Source organism: Oncorhynchus nerka, unplaced genomic scaffold (genome assembly GCF_034236695.1).
Source record: "Oncorhynchus nerka isolate Pitt River unplaced genomic scaffold, Oner_Uvic_2.0 unplaced_scaffold_838, whole genome shotgun sequence".
NCBI lineage: Eukaryota > Metazoa > Chordata > Actinopteri > Salmoniformes > Salmonidae > Oncorhynchus > Oncorhynchus nerka.
This window is the reverse complement of record NW_027040430.1, coordinates 262,991-280,473: the sequence shown is the minus strand read 5'-3', so window position 1 is coordinate 280,473 and position 17,483 is coordinate 262,991. Positions and strand designations below refer to the sequence as shown.

Genomic DNA, 17,483 nt, shown 5'->3' with positions numbered 1-17,483 from the left:
TCTGTCTAAGAACATTCTTGTAACTCATCTGTCTATAGAACATTCTTGTAACTCATCTGTCTATAGAACATTCTTGTAACTCATCTGTCTATAGAACATTCTTGTAACTCATCTGTCTATAGAACATTCTTGTAACTCATCTGTCTTTAGAACATTCTTGTAACTCATCTGTCTATAGAACATTCTTGTAACTCATCTGTCTATAGAACATTCTTGTAACTCATCTGTCTATAGAACATTCTTGTAACTCATCTGTCTATAGAACATTCTTGTAACTCATCTGTCTATAGAACATTCTTGTAACTCATCTGTCTATAGAACATTCTTGTAACTCATCTGTCTATAGAACATTCTTGTAACTCATCTGTCTATAGAACATTCTTGTAACTCATCTGTCTATAGAACATTCTTGTAACTCATCTGTCTATAGAACATTCTTGTAACTCATCCAGTTATTGAGTGTAGGGGGGCAACATTCTTGTAACTCATCCAGTTATTGAGTGTAGGGGGGCAACATTCTTGTAACTCATCCAGTTATTGAGTGTAGGGGGGCAACATTCTTGTAACTCATCCAGTTATTGAGTGTAGGGGGCAACATTCTTGTAACTCATCCAGTTATTGAGTGTAGGGGGGCAACATTCTTGTAACTCATCCAGTTATTGAGTGTAGGGGGGCAACATTCTTGTAACTCATCTGTCTATAGAACATTCTTGTAACTCATCCAGTTATTGAGTGTAGGGGGGCAACATTCTTGTAACTCATCCAGTTATTGAGTGTAGTGGGGCAACATTCTTGTAACTCATCCAGTTATTGAGTGTAGGGGGCAACATTCTTGTAACTCATCCAGTTATTGAGTGTAGGGGGCAACATTCTTGTAACTCATCCAGTTATTGAGTGTAGGGGCAACATTCTTGTAACTCATCCAGTTATTGAGTGTAGGGGGCAACATTCTTGTAACTCATCCAGTTATTGAGTGTAGGGGGCAACATTCTTGTAACTCATCCAGTTATTGAGTGTAGGGGGCAACATTCTTGTAACTCATCCAGTTATTGAGTGTAGGGGGCAACATTCTTGTAACTCATCCAGTTATTGAGTGTAGGGGGGCAACATTCTTGTAACTCATCCAGTTATTGAGTGTAGGGGGGCAACATTCTTGTAACTCATCCAGTTATTGAGTGTAGGGGGGCAACATTCTTGTAACTCATCCAGTTATTGAGTGTAGGGGGGCAACATTCTTGTAACTCATCCAGTTATTGAGTGTAGGGGGGCAACATTCTTGTAACTCATCCAGTTATTGAGTGTAGGGGGGCAACATTCTTTTGAAACAGGAATTTGGTGTTACATAACTTGGTTAATTAATTAAATAAATAAATGTCTTTGTTATTTGTAAACTCAGGTTCCCTTTATCTAATATTAGGTTTTGGTTGAATATCCGATAACATTCAGTATCAAAGATACTGTAACAATCAGAAAGGGGACAAATCCACTGTGTTTCTCCAGCCAACACTCCCAGGTGAAGGATTCGTCTCAGCCGCTGGGTGGGGGAGGCGGGAGAGAGATGGAGGTGGGAGGGGAGGAGGGAGGAGAAGGGGAGGTGACACTGCGTTATGAGAGAGACCTGGTCCACAAACTGAAGCTGCTCCGACACGAGCTGTCACTACAGCAACCACAGGCCGGACACTGTCGCATAGAGGTCTCACGAGACGAGATCTTTGAGGTATGTACATAGATATATATATATATTGAGTGTACTACAACAGAGACTCTCTCTCACACACACCACATTGAGTGTACACACAACACACTTGTAACACACACACAGAGACTCTCTCTCACACACACACACACACACACACACACACACACACACACACACACACACACACATCTCTTCACACACACACACACACACACACACACACACACACACACACACACACAGAGACTCTCTCTCTACACACACACACACACACACACACACACACACACACACACACACACACACAGAGACTCTCTCTCTCACACACACACACACACACACACACACACACAGAGACTCTCTCTCTCACACACACACACACACACACACACACACACAGAGACTCTCTCTCTCACACACACACACACACACACACACAGAGACTCTCTCTCTCACACACACACACGTACACACACACACAGAGAGACTCACACATACCCACCTTTACTTTTATAGGCATGCCTACACAATACAAGATGGATTTTTCTTCAGGTTATATTTTCTTTAATTGTGTGTGTGTGTGTGTCCGTGTGTGTGTGTGTCCGTGTGTGCGTGCGTGTGTGTGTGTCCGTGTGTGTGTGTCCGTGTGTGTTTGTGTGTCCGTGTGTGTGTGTGTGTGTGTCCGTGTGTGTGTGTGTCCGTGTGTGTGTGTGTGTATAGGAGTCTTATCGTCAGATCATGAAGATGAGACCCAAGGATCTGAAGAAACGACTGATGGTGAAGTTTAGAGGAGAGGAAGGACTGGACTACGGAGGAGTGGCAAGGTGACAGTCTGTTGTACTAACGTTGGATTGTGGTTATGTTGTGATGACGTTGTGGTGACGTTGTGTTTATGTTGTAACGTTGTGATCGTTGTGGTTTGTGATGACGTTGTGGTGACGTGTGATGACGTTGTGATGACGTTGTGGTTACGTTGTGATGACATTGTGGTTACGTTGTGATGACGTTGTGATGACGTTGTGGTGACGTTGTGATGACGTTGTGATGATGTTGTGATGACGTTGCGGTGACGTTGCGGTTACGTTGTGGTTATGTTGTGATGACATTGTGGTTACGTTGCGATGACGTTGCGATGACGTTGCGATGACGTTGTGATGACGTTGTGATGACGTTGTGATGACATTGCGATGACGTTGTGGTGACGTTGTGATGACGTTGTGATGACGTTGCGATGACGTTGTGATGACGTTGCGGTGACGTTGTGATGACGTTGTGATGACATTGTGGTTACGTTGCAGTTACGTTGTGGTTACGCTGGGATGACGTTGTGATGACGTTGTTTTCTGGTCGTTACCTGAGTGTGCAGGGTGGGAAATTAACGTTATTGAACAGTTAGCTGGGCATGGGAATCCCTTGTAACTCATCCAGTTGTTTAGCCAGTTAGCTGGGCATGGGAATCCCTGTCTACCACATTGTTTAGCTGGGCATGGGAATCCCTGTCTACCACGTTGTTTAGCCAGTTAGCTGGGCATGGGACCCTTGTCTACCACAACCAGTTAGCTGGGCATGGGAATCCCTGTCTACCACGTTGTTTAGCCAGTTAGCTGGGCATGGGAATCCCTGTCTACTACCACGTTGTTTAGCCAGTTAGCTGGGCATGGGAATCCCTGTCTACCACGTTGTTTAGCCAGTTAGCTGGGCATGGGAATCCCTGTCTACCACATTGTTTAGCCAGTTAGCTGGGCATGGGAATCCCTGTCTACCACATTGTTTAACCAGTTAACTGGGCATGGGAATCCCTGTCTACCACGTTGTTTAACCAGTTAACTGGGCATGGGAATCCCTGTCTACCACATTGTTTAGCCAGTTAGCTGGGCATGGGAATCCCTGTCTACCACGTTGTTTAGCCAGTTAGCTGGGCATGGGAATCCCTGTCTACCACGTTGTTTAGCCAGTTAGCTGGGCATGGGAGTCCCTGTCTACCACGTTGTTTAGCCAGTTAGCTGGGCATGGGAGTCCCTGTCTACCACGTTGTTTAGCTGAGCATGGGAATCCCTGTCTACCACGTTGTTTAGCTGGGCATGGGAAACCCTGTCTACCACGTTGTTTAGCTGGGCATGGGAAACCCTGTCTACCACGTTGTTTAGCTGGGCATGGGAATCCCTGTCTACCACGTTGTTTAGCTGGGCATGGGAGTCCCTGTCTACCACGTTGTTTAGCTGAGCATGGGAATCCCTGTCTACCACGTTGTTTAGCCAGTTAGCTGGGCATGGGAATCCCTGTCTACCACGTTGTTTAGCTGAGCATCGGAATCCCTGTCTACCACGTTGTTTAGCTGGGCATGGGAGACCCTGTCTACCACGTTGTTTAGCCAGTTAGCTGGGCATGGGAATCCCTGTCTACCACGTTGTTTAGCCAGTTAGCTGGGCATGGGAATCCCTGTCTACCACGTTGTTTAGCTGGGCATGGGAATCCCTGTCTACCACGTTGTTTAGCTGAGCATGGGAATCCCTGTCTACCACGTTGTTTAGCTGAGCATGGGAGTCCCTGTCTACCACGTTGTTTAGCTGAGCATGGGAATCCCTTTCTACCACGTTGTTTAGCTGGGCATGGGAATCCCTGTCTACCACGTTGTTTAGCTGGGCATGGGAATCCCTGTCTACCACGTTGTTTAGCTGGTCATGGGATCCCCTGTCTACCACGTTGTTTAGCCAGTTAGCTGGGCATGGGAACCCCTGTCTACCACGTTGTTTAGCCAGTTAGCATGGGAACCAGAGAGGCTCTGTCTACCACGTTGTTGGTCATGGGAGTCCCTGTCTACCACGTTGTTTAGCCAGTTAGTTGGGCATGGGAGGCTCTGTCTACCACGTTGTTTAGCTGGGCATGGGAGTCCCTGTCTACCACGTTGTTTAGCCAGTTAGCTGGGCATGGGAACCCTGTCTACCACGTTGTTTAGCCAGTTACACACACACATGGGAATCCCTGTCTACCACGTTGTTTAGCTGGGCATGGGAATCCCTGTCTACCACGTTGTTTAGCTGGGCATGGGAATCCCTGTCTACCACGTTGTTTAGCTGGGCATGGGAATCCCTGTCTACCACGTTGTTTAGCTGGGCATGGGAGTCCCTGTCTACCACGTTGTTTAGCTGGGCATGGGAGTCCCTGTCTACCACGTTGTTTAGCTGGGCATGGGAATCCCTGTCTACCACGTTGTTTAGCTGGGCATGGGAATCCCACACACGTTGTTTAGTGGGCATGGACCACGTTGTTTAGCTGAGCAGGGAATCCTGTCTCCACATTGTTTAGCTGGGCATGGGAGTCCCTGTTGTTTGTTTAACCAGTTAGCTGGGCATGGGAATCCCTGTCTACCACGTTGTTTAGCCAGTTAGCTGGGCATGGGAATCCCTGTCTACCACGTTGTTTAGCCAGTTAGCTGGGCATGGGAATCCCTGTCTACCACGTTGTTTAGCCAGTTAGCTGGGCATGGGAATCCCCATCTGTGCGTTGTTTAGCTGGGCATGGGAATCCCTGTCTACCACGTTGTTTAGCCAGTTAGCTGGGCATGGGAGGCCCTGTCGTTGTTTAGCCAGTTAGCTGGGCATGGGAGTCCCTGTCTACCACGTTGTTTAGCCTGGGCATGGGAAACCCTGTACCACGTTGTTTAGCTGAGCATGGGAATCCCTGTCTACCACGTTGTTTAGCCAGTTAGCTGGGCATGGAATCCCTGTCTACCACGTGTTTAGCTGAGGGAGTTGTCTACCACGTTGTTTAGCCAGTTGCTGGGCGGGAATTGTCTACCACGTTGTTTAGCTTGCTGGGCATGGGAATCCCTGTCTGTTGTTTAGCTGGGCATGGGTCCCTGTCTACCACGTTGTGCTGGGCATGGGAACCCTGTCGTTGTGTCCCTGTCTACCACGTTGTGGCTGGGCGTTGTCTGTTTAGCCAGTTGTGGGCATGGGAATCCCCTGTCTGACCACGTTGTTTAGCTGTGGAATCCCTGTCTACCACGTTGTTTAGCTGGGCATGGGAATGTCTGTTGTTTGAGCTGACATTGTGGTCTACCACGTTGTTTAGCTGATGGGAATCGTTGCTGGGCATGACCCTGTTGTTGTTTAGCGGGCATGTGAATCCCTGACCACGTTGTTTAGCCAGCATGGGAATCGTTGTTTAGCTGGGCATGGGAGTCCCTGTCTGTTGAACCAGTTAGCTGGGCATGGGAATCCCTGTCTACCACGTTGTTTAGCCAGTTAGCTGGGCATGGGAGTCCCTGTCTACCACGTTGTTTAGCCAGTTAGCTGGGCATGGGAATCCCTGTCTACCACGTTGTTTAGCCAGTTAGCTGGGCATGGGAATCCCTGTCTACCACGTTGTTTAGCTGGGCATGGGAATCCCTGTCTACCACATTGTTTAGCCAGTTAGCTGGGCATGGGAACCCCTGTCTACCACGTTGTTTAGCCAGTTAGCTGGGCATGGGAGTCCCTGTCTACCACGTTGTTTAGCCAGTTAGCTGGGCATGGGAAACCCTGTCTACCACGTTGTTTAGCTGGGCATGGGAATCCCTGTCTACCACGTTGTTTAGCCAGTTAGCTGGGCATGGGAGTCCCTGTCTACCACGTTGTTTAGCTGAGCATGGGAATCCCTGTCTACCACGTTGTTTAGCAGTTAGGAGGGAATCCCTGTCTACCACGTTGTTTAGCCAGTTAGCTGGGCATGGGAATCCCTGTCTACCACGTTGTTTAGCTGGGCATGGGAGTCCCTGTCTGGGCATGGGAATCCTGTCCACGTTGTTTAGCCAGTTAGCTGGGCATGGGAATCCCTGTCTACCACGTTGTTTAGCTGGGCATGGGAACCCCTGTCTACCACGTTGTTTAGCCAGTTAGCTGGGCATGGGAATCCCTGTCTACCACGTTGTTTAGCTGAGCATGGGAGTCCCTGTCTACCACGTTGTTTAGCCAGTTAGCTGGGCATGGGAGTCCCTGTCTACCACGTTGTTTAGCTGGGCATGGGAGGCCCTGTCTACCACGTTGTTTAGCCAGTTAGCTGGGCATGGGAGGCCCTGTCTACCACGTTGTTTAGCCAGTTAGCTGGGCATGGGAGTCCCTGTCTACCACGTTGTTTAGCCAGTTAGCTGGGCATGGGAAATCCCTGTCTACCACGTTGTTTAACCAGTTAGCTGGGCATGGGAATCCCTGTCTACCACGTTGTTTAGCCAGTTAGCTGAGCATGGGAATCCCTGTCTACCACGTTGTTTAGCTGAGCATGGGAATCCCTGTCTACCACGTTGTTTAGCTGAGCATGGGAATCCCTGTCTACCACGTTGTTTAGCTGAGCATGGGAAGCCCTGTCTACCACGTTGTTTAGCTGAGCATGGGAATCCCTGTCTACCAATTAAATCCCTGTCTACCACGTTGTTTAACCAGTTAGCTGGGCATGGGAAGCCCTGTCCTTGTTTATGGCTTTTTTTTCTCTCCATAAAACCAATTAAATGTTAACGGCAATATAGTCTGACCCGTAGTCTGACCCGTAGTCTGACCCGTAGTCTGACCTGTAGTCTGACCCGTAGTCTGACCCGTAGTCTGACCCGTAGTCTGACCTGTAGTCTGACCTGTAGTCTGACCCGTAGTCTGACCCGTAGTCTGACCTGTAGTCTGACCCGTGTGACCTGTCTGACCCGTAGTCTGACCTGTAGTCTGACCCGTAGTCTGACCCGTAGTCTGACCTGTAGTCTGACCCGTAGTCTGACCCGTAGTCTGACCCGTAGTCTGACCTGTAGTCTGACCTGTAGTCTGATCTGTAGTCTGACCTGTAGTCTGACCTGGCAGAACCATTGGATTATTCGTATGAATCACATGGGCATTTTTTGTTGTTGCGCAAACTCTGCCATCACATGCAGTACAGAAACACGGCTAGTCAAACACCATTCTCTTGATTGGTGCAGAAACACGGCTAGTCAAACACCAGTCTCTTGATTGGTGCAGAAACACCAGTCTCTTGATTGGTGCAGAAACACCAGTCTCTTGATTGGTGAAGAAACACGGCTAGTTAAACACCAGTCTCTTGATTGGTGCAGAAACACGGCTAGTCAAACACTAGTCTCTTGATTGGTGCAGAAACACCAGTATCTTGATTGGTGAAGAAACACGGCTAGTCAAACACCAGTCTCTTGCTAGGTGAAGAAACACGGCTAGTCAAACACCAGTCTCTTGATTGGTGCAGAAACACGGCTAGTCAAACACCAGTCTCTTGATTGGTGCAGAAACACCAGTCTCTTGATTGGTGCAGAAACACGGCTAGTTAAACACCAGTCTCTTGATTGGTGCAGAAACACGGCTAGTCAATCACCAGTCTCTTGATTGGTGCAGAAACACCAGTCTCTTGATTGGTGCAGAAACACTACTAGTCAAACACCAGTCTCTTGATTGGTGCAGAAACACCAGTCTCTTGATTGGTGCAGAAACACCAGTCTCTTGATTGGTGAAGAAACACGGCTAGTTAAACACCAGTCTCTTGATTGGTGCAGAAACACGGCTAGTCAAACACCAGTCTCTTGCAAGGTGAAGAAACACGGCTAGTCAAACACCAGTCTCTTGATTGGTGCAGAAACACCAGTCTCTTGATTGGTGAAGAAACACGGCTAGTTAAACACCAGTCTCTTGATTGGTGCAGAAACACGGCTAGTTAAACACCAGTCTCTTGATTGGTGCAGAAACACCAGTCTCTTGATTGGTGAAGAAACACGGCTAGTCAAACACCAGTCTCTTGCAGTCTCTTGATTGGTGAAGAAACACGGCTAGTTAATTAAGGATGTTGCGAATTTTCGCAGCTTTTTGTTAAAAATCGCGCAACATTTCAGCGCCCTGCTATTCATGCCAGGAATATAGTATATGCATATGATTAGTATGTGTGGATAGAAAACACTCAGACGTTTCCAAAACTGTTTAAATCACGCCTGTGGCATTTACAGAACGGGCGTTTCATTGAAAAGTGCATGAAAATCTGTTCACTGAAAATGGAAAAATATATCCTTCCGCGACTACAGGCAATTGTTCACATTGAACCGAATTAAATAGAGCCGAGTTTACATTGCCTACAGCTTCCACAGGTTGTCTAGAGTCATGTCATTTGATTCGCAATTGATTCTTGGTCTAACCCAAACAAGGGAACTCCTTCCCTAATGTCTCCGCCCAGATTTTTGGTCGACCATTTCCAGACATCTTTTTCTCTACGGACAAGCTAAACATTTCACATCGCCTCCTGAGGAATTTTATCGCTTATTAACGTGTACTAATACCTAAAGTTGCATTACAAAAGTATTTCGAAGTGTTTTGTGAAAGTTTATCGTCGACTTTTTGAATTTTAAAAAACGACGTTACATTATGAAATGCTAATTTTTTTCTATACTCGCACAGTATTCTTAGCTCGATATCTAGGCTATATATGGACCGATTTAATCGAAAAAAGACCCTAAATGATGTTTATGGGACATCTAGGAGTGCCAAGAAAGAAGCTCGTCAAAGGTAATGAATGTTTTATATTTTATTTCAGTGTTTTCGTTTGCGACGGCTAACGCAAAATCTGTCGTTTTAGGTGACGGTGCAGTATTTTGAGGGTGCATGGTATCAGATAATAGCTCCTCATGCTTTCCCCGAAAAGCATTTTACAAATCTGACTTGGTGGATAGATTCACAACGAGTGTAGCTTTAATTCAGTATATTGTATGTCAATTTTAATGAAAGTTTGAGGTTTATCAACCTCTATGGGTGGCGCTCTTGAGCATTTCCGCTGATTGTGGTCCCCACTTCGGTACCACGTCCTTAACAAGTTAAACACCAGTCTCTTGATTGGTGCAGAAACACGGCTAGTCAAACACCAGTCTCTTGATTGGTGCAGAAACACCAGTCTCTTGATTGGTGAAGAAACACCAGTCTCTTGATTGGTGAAGAAACACCAGTCTCTTGATTGGTGAAGAAACACGGCTAGTTAAACACCAGTCTCTTGATTGGTGCAGAAACACCACTAGTCAAATTGGTGCACCAGTCTCTTGATTGGTGCAGAAACACCACTAGTCAAACACCAGTCTCTTGATTGGTGCAGAAACACCAGTCTCTTGATTGGTGCAGAAACACCAGCCTCTTGATTGGTGCAGAAACACCAGTCTCTTGATTGGTGCAGAAACACAGCTAGTCAAACACCAGTCTCTTGATTGGTGCAGAAACACCAGTATCTTGATTGGTGCAGAAACACGGCTAGTCAAACACCAGTCTCTTGATTGGTGCAGAAACACCAGTATCTTAATTGGTGCAGAAACACAGCTAGTCAAACACCAGTCTCTTGATTGGTGCAGAAACACCAGTATCTTAATTGGTGCAGAAACACAGCTAGTCAAACACCAGTCTCTTGATTGGTGCAGAAACACCAGTATCTTGATTGGTGCAGAAACACGGCTAGTCAAACACCAGTCTCTTGATTGGTGCAGAAACACCAGTCTCTTGATTGGTGCAGAAACACCAGTCTCTTGATTGGTGCAGAAACACCAGTCTCTTGACTGGTGCAGAAACACCAGTCTCTTGCTAGGTGCAGAAACACAGCTAGTCAAACACCAGTCTCTTGCTAGGTGCAGAAACACCAGTCTCTTGATTGGTGCAGAAACACCAGTCTCTTGCTAGGTGCAGAAACACAGCTAGTCAAACACCAGTCTCTTGATTGGTGCAGAAACACCATTAGTCAAACACCAGTCTCTTGATTGGTGCAGAAACACCATTAGTCAAACACCAGTCTCTTGATTGGTGCAGAAACACCAGTCTCTTGATTGGTGCAGAAACACAGCTAGTCAAACACCAGTCTCTTGATTGGTGCAGAAACACCATTAGTCAAACATGTACCTGCTGAGATAACATTGTAATAACGTTGTATTATGGTTATACAGGGAGTGGCTGTACCTGCTGTGGTAACGTTGTAATATGGTTATATAGGGAGTGGCTGTACCTGCTGTGGTAACATTGTATTATGGTTATACAGGGAGTGGCTGTACCTGCTGTGGTAACGTTGTATTATGGTTATACAGGGAGTGGCTGTACCTGCTGTGGTAACGTTGTATTATGGTTATACAGGGAGTGGCTGTAGCTGCTGTGGTAACATTGTATTATGGTTATACAGGGAGTGGCTGTACCTGCTGTGGTAACGTTGTATTATGGTTATACAGGGAGTGGCTGTACCTGCTGTGGTAACGTTGTATTATGGTTATACAGGGAGTGGCTGTACCTGCTGTGGTAACATTGTATTATGGTTATACAGGGAGTGGCTGTACCTGCTGTGGTAACGTTGTATTAAGGTTATACAGGGAGTGGCTGTACCTGCTGTGGTAACGTTGTATTATGGTTATATAGGGAGTGGCTGTACCTGCTGTGGTAACGTTGTATTAAGGTTATACAGGGAGTGGCTGTACCTGCTGTGGTAACGTTGTATTAAGGTTATATAGGGAGTGGCTGTACCTGCTGTGGTAACATTGTATTAAGGTTATATAGGGAGTGGCTGTACCTGCTGTGGTAACGTTGTATTAAGGTTATACAGGGAGTGGCTGTACCTGCTGTGGTAACATTGTATTATGGTTATATAGGGAGTGGCTGTACCTGCTGTGGTAACATTGTAATAACGTTGTATTAAGGTTATACAGGGAGTGGCTGTACCTGCTGTGGTAACATTGTATTATGGTTATATAGGGAGTGGCTGTACCTGCTGTGGTAACATTGTAATAACGTTGTATTAAGGTTATACAGGGAGTGGCTGTACCTGCTGTGGTAACATTGTATTATGGTTATATAGGGAGTGGCTGTACCTGCTGTGGTAACATTGTAATAACGTTGTATTAAGGTTATACAGGGAGTGGCTGTACCTGCTGTGGTAACATTGTAATAACGTTGTATTAAGGTTATACAGGGAGTGGCTGTACCTGCTGTGGTAACATTGTATTATGGTTATATAGGGAGTGGCTGTACCTGCTGTGGTAACATTGTAATAACATTGTATTAAGGTTATACAGGGAGTGGCTGTACCTGCTGTGGTAACGTTGTATTAAGGTTATACAGGGAGTGGCTGTACCTGCTGTGGTAACGTTGTATTATGGTTATATAGGGAGTGGCTGTACCTGCTGTGGTAACATTGTAATAACATTGTATTATGGTTATACAGGGAGTGGCTGTACCTGCTGTGGTAACGTTGTATTAAGGTTATACAGGGAGTGGCTGTACCTGCTGTGGTAACGTTGTATTAAGGTTATACAGGGAGTGGCTGTACCTGCTGTGGTAACGTTATTATGGTTATACAGGGAGTGGCTGTACCTGCTGTGGTAACATTGTAATATTGTATTAGGTTATACAGGGAGTGGCTGTACCTGCTGTGGTAACATTGTAATAACGTTGTATTATGGTTATACAGGGAGTGGCTGTACCTGCTGTGGTAACGTTGTATTAAGGTTATACAGGGAGTGGCTGTACCTGCTGTGGTAACGTTGTATTAAGGTTATACAGGGAGTGGCTGTACCTGCTGTGGTAACGTTGGTTATATAGGGAGTGGCTGTTCCTGCTGTGGTAACATTGTTTTGTATTAAGGTTATACAGGGAGTGGCTGTACCTGCTGTGGTAACGTTGTATTGTGGTTATATAGGGAGTGGCTGTACCTGCTGTGGTAACGTTGTATTAAGGTTATACAGGGAGTGGCTGTACCTGCTGTGGTAACGTTGTATTGTGGTTATATAGGGAGTGGCTGTACCTGCTGTGGTAACGTTGTATTAAGGTTATACAGGGAGTGGCTGTACCTGCTGTGGTAACGTTGTATTGTGGTTATACAGGAGTGGCTGTACCTGCTGTGGTAACGTTGTATTAAGGTTATACAGGAGTGGCTGTACCTGCTGTGGTAACATTGTAATAACGTTGCATTAAGGTTATACAGGGAGTGGCTGTACCTGCTGTGGTAACGTTGTATTATGGTTATACAGGGAGTGGCTGTACCTGCTGTGGTAACGTTGTAATAACGTTGTATTAAGGTTATACAGGGAGTGGCTGTACCTGCTGTGGTAACGTTGTATTAAGGTTATACAGGGAGTGGCTGTACCTGCTGTGGTAACATTGTAATAACGTTGTATTAAGGTTATACAGGGAGTGGCTGTACCTGCTGTGGTAACGTTGTATTATGGTTATACAGGGAGTGGCTGTACCTGCTGTGGTAACGTTGTAATAACATTGTATTATGGTTATATAGGGAGTGGCTGTACCTGCTGTGGTAACGTTGTAATAACGTTGTATTAAGGTTATACGGGGAGTGGCTGTACCTGCTGTGGTAACGTTGTATTATGGTTATATAGGGAGTGGCTGTACCTGCTGTGGTAACATTGTATTATGGTTATACAGGGAGTGGCTGTACCTGCTGTGGTAACGTTGTAATAACATTGTATTATGGTTATACAGGGAGTGGCTGTACCTGCTGTGGTAACGTTGTAATAACGTTGTATTATGGTTATACAGGGAGTGGCTGTACCTGCTGTGGTAACATTGTAATAATGTTGTATTATGGTTATACAGGGAGTGGCTGTACCTGCTGTGGTAACGTTGTATTAAGGTTATACAGGGAGTGGCTGTACCTGCTGTGGTAACGTTGTAATAACGTTGTATTATGGTTATACAGGGAGTGGCTGTACCTGCTGTGGTAACATTGTAATAATGTTGTATTATGGTTATACAGGGAGTGGCTGTACCTGCTGTGGTAACGTTGTATTAAGGTTATACAGGGAGTGGCTGTACCTGCTGTGGTAACGTTGTATTATGGTTATACAGGGAGTGGCTGTACCTGCTGTGGTAACGTTGTAATAACATTGTATTATGGTTATACAGGGAGTGGCTGTACCTGCTGTGGTAACGTTGTAATAACGTTGTATTATGGTTATACAGGGAGTGGCTGTACCTGCTGTGGTAACGTTGTAATGACGTTGTATTAAGGTTATACAGGGAGTGGCTGTACCTGCTGTGGTAACATTGTATTATGGTTATACAGGGAGTGGCTGTACCTGCTGTGGTAACGTTGTAATAACGTTGTATTATGGTTATACAGGGAGTGGCTGTACCTGCTGTGGTAACATTGTAATAACGTTGTATTATGGTTATACAGGGAGTGGCTGTACCTGCTGTGGTAACATTGTAATAACGTTGTATTATGGTTATACAGGGAGTGGCTGTACCTGCTGTGGTAACATTGTATTGTGGTTATACAGGGTGTGGCTGTACCTGCTGTGGTAACATTGTAATAACGTTGTATTATGGTTATACAGGGAGTGGCTGTACCTGCTGTGGTAACATTGTATTATGGTTATACAGGGTGTGGCTGTACCTGCTGTGGTAACGTTGTATTGTGGTTATACAGGGAGTGGCTGTACCTGCTGTGGTAACATTGTAATAACGTTGTATTATGGTTATACAGGGAGTGGCTGTACCTGCTGTGGTAACATTGTATTGTGGTTATACAGGGTGTGGCTGTACCTGCTGTGGTAACATTGTATTATGGTTATACAGGGAGTGGCTGTACCTGCTGTGGTAACGTTGTATTATGGTTATACAGGGAGTGGCTGTACCTGCTGTGGTAACGTTGTAATAACGTTGTATTATGGTTATACAGGGAGTGGTTGTACCTGCTGTGGTAACGTTGTAATAATGTTGTATTATGGTTATACAGGGAGTGGCTGTACCTGCTGTGGTAACATTGTAATAACATTGTATTATGGTTATACAGGGAGTGGCTGTACCTGCTGTGGTAACATTGTATTATGGTTATACAGGGAGTGGCTGTACCTGCTGTGGTAACGTTGTATTGTGGTTATACAGGAGTGGCTGTACCTGCTGTGGTAACATTGTATTATGGTTATACAGGGAGTGGCTGTACCTGCTGTGGTAACGTTGTATTGTGTATGGTTGTATACAGGTTATACAGGGAGTGGCTGTACCTGCTGTGGTAATGTTGTATTGTGGTTATACAGGGAGTGGCTGTACCTGCTGTGGTAACATTGTATTATGGTTATACAGGGAGTGGCTGTACCTGCTGTGGTAACGTTGTATTAACGTTGTATTATGGTTATACAGGGAGTGGCTGTACCTGCTGTGGTAACATTGTAATAACATTATATTATGGTTATACAGGGAGTGGCTGTACCTGCTGTGGTAACGTTGTATTATGGTTATACAGGGAGTGGCTGTACCTGCTGTGGTAACGTTGTAATAACGTTGTATTATGGTTATACAGGGAGTGGCTGTACCTGCTGTGGTAACGTTGTATTATGGTTATACAGGGAGTGGCTGTACCTGCTGTGGTAACAACGTTGTATTGTGGTTATACAGGGAGTGGCTGTACCTGCTGTGGTAACGTTGTAATAACGTTGTATTATGGTTATACAGGGAGTGGCTGTACCTGCTGTGGTAACATTGTATTATGGTTATACAGGGAGTGGCTGTACCTGCTGTGGTAACGTTGTAATAACGTTGTATTATGGTTATACAGGGAGTGGCTGTACCTGCTGTGGTAACGTTGTATTATGGTTATACAGGGAGTGGCTGTACCTGCTGTGGTAACGTTGTAATAACGTTGTATTATGGTTATACAGGGAGTGGCTGTACCTGCTGTGGTAACGTTGTAATATGGTTATACAGGGAGTGGCTGTACCTGCTGTGGTAACATTGTATTATGGTTATACAGGGAGTGGCTGTACCTGCTGTGGTAACATTGTATTGTGGTTATACAGGGAGGGGCTGTACCTGCTGTGGTAACATTGTATTGTGGTTATACAGGGAGTGGCTGTACCTGCTGTGGTAACATTGTATTATGGTTATACAGGGAGTGGCTGTACCTGCTGTGGTAACGTTGTAATAACGTTGTATTGTGGTTATACAGGGAGTGGCTGTTCCTGCTGTGGTAACGTTGTAATAACGTTGTATTAAGGTTATACAGGGAGTGGCTGTACCTGCTGTGGTAACGTTGTAATAACGTTGTATTATGGTTATACAGGGAGTGGCTGTACCTGCTGTGGTAACGTTGTATTATGGTTATACAGGGAGTGGCTGTACCTGCTGTGGTAACATTGTATTGTGGTTATACAGGGAGTGGCTGTACCTGCTGTGCCATGAGATGTTGAACCCGTACTACGGCCTGTTCCAGTACTCAACAGACAACATTTACACACTACAGATCAACCCTGACTCCTCTATCAACCCTGTGAGTACACACACTACAGGACAACCCTGTGAGTACACACACTACAGATCAACCCTGTGAGTACACACACTACAGATCAACCCTGACTCCTCTATCAACCCTGTGAGTACACACACTACAGATCAACCCTGTGAGTACACACACTACAGATCAACCCTGACTCCTCTATAAACCCTGTGAGTACACACACTACAGATAAACCCTGTGAGTACACACACTACATATGACTCCTCTATCAACCCTGTGAGTACACACACTACAGATAAACCCTGTGAGTACACACACTACAGATCAACCCTGACTCCTCTATCAACCCTGTGAGTACACACACACACTACAGATCAACCCTGTGAGTACACTACAGATCACCCTGTGAGTACACACACTACAGATCAACCCTGACTCCTCTATCAACCCTGTGAGTACACACACTACAGATCACACACTACAGATCAACCCTGTGAGTACCTGATGAGTACACACACTACAGATCAACCCTGACTCCTCTATCAACCCTGTGAGTACACACACTACAGATCAACCCTGACTCCTCTATCAACCCTGTGAGTACACACACTACAGGACAACCCTGTGAGTACACACATTACAGATCAACCCTGTGAGTACACACACACTACAGACCAACCCTGACTCCTCTATCAACCCTGTGAGTACACACACTACAGATCAGATCAAAACCCTGTGAGTACACACACTACAGATCAACCCTGTGAGTACACACACTACAGATCAACCCTGTGAGTACACACACTACAGATCAACCCTGTGAGTACACCTACAGATCAACCCTGTGAATACAGATCAACCCTGACATAAACCCTGTGAGTACAGATCAACCCTGTGAGTACACACACTACAGATCAACCCTGTGAGTACACACACTACAGATCAACCCTCATAAACCCTGTGAGTACACACACTACAGACTACAGATCAACCCTGTGAGTACACACACTACACTACAGATCAACCCTGTGAGTACACACACTACAGACTACAGATCAACCCTGACTCCTCTATAAACCCTGTGAGTACACACACTACAGATCAACCCTGACTCCTCTATCAACCCTGTGAGTACACACACTACAGATCAACCCTGTGAGTACACACACACACACTACAGATCAACCCTGTGAGTACACACACTACAGATCAACCCTGACTCAAAACCCTGTGAGTACACACACACTGATCAGATCAACCAGATAAACCCTGTGAGTACACACACACAGATCACAGATCAAAACCCTGTGAGTACACACACTACAGACTACAGATCAACCCTGTGAGTACACACACTACAGACAGATCAACCCTGTGAGTACACACACTACAGACTACAGATCAACCTGACTCCTCTATAAACCCTGAGTACACACACTACAGATCAACCCTGTCCTCTATTAACCCTGTGAGTACACACTACAGATCAACCCTGTGAGTACACACACACTACAGATCAACCCTGTGAGTACACACACTACAGATCAACCCTGTGAATACACACACT

General features: G+C 45.7%; 1 protein-coding gene across 1 annotated transcript in view; it reads left to right on the top strand.

Annotated features, from left to right (window-relative positions):
* LOC135571022 (E3 ubiquitin-protein ligase SMURF1-like) overlaps positions 1-17,483 on the top strand; it is a 63,618-nt gene that overhangs the window by 23,423 nt on the left and 22,712 nt on the right. Inside the window, exons 7-9 of the mRNA XM_065016839.1 lie at positions 1,501-1,717; positions 2,420-2,523; positions 15,835-15,949. Of these exons, the coding sequence (XP_064872911.1) occupies positions 1,501-1,717; positions 2,420-2,523; positions 15,835-15,949 (436 nt within the window). The remainder of the gene's footprint in view (positions 1-1,500; positions 1,718-2,419; positions 2,524-15,834; positions 15,950-17,483) is intronic.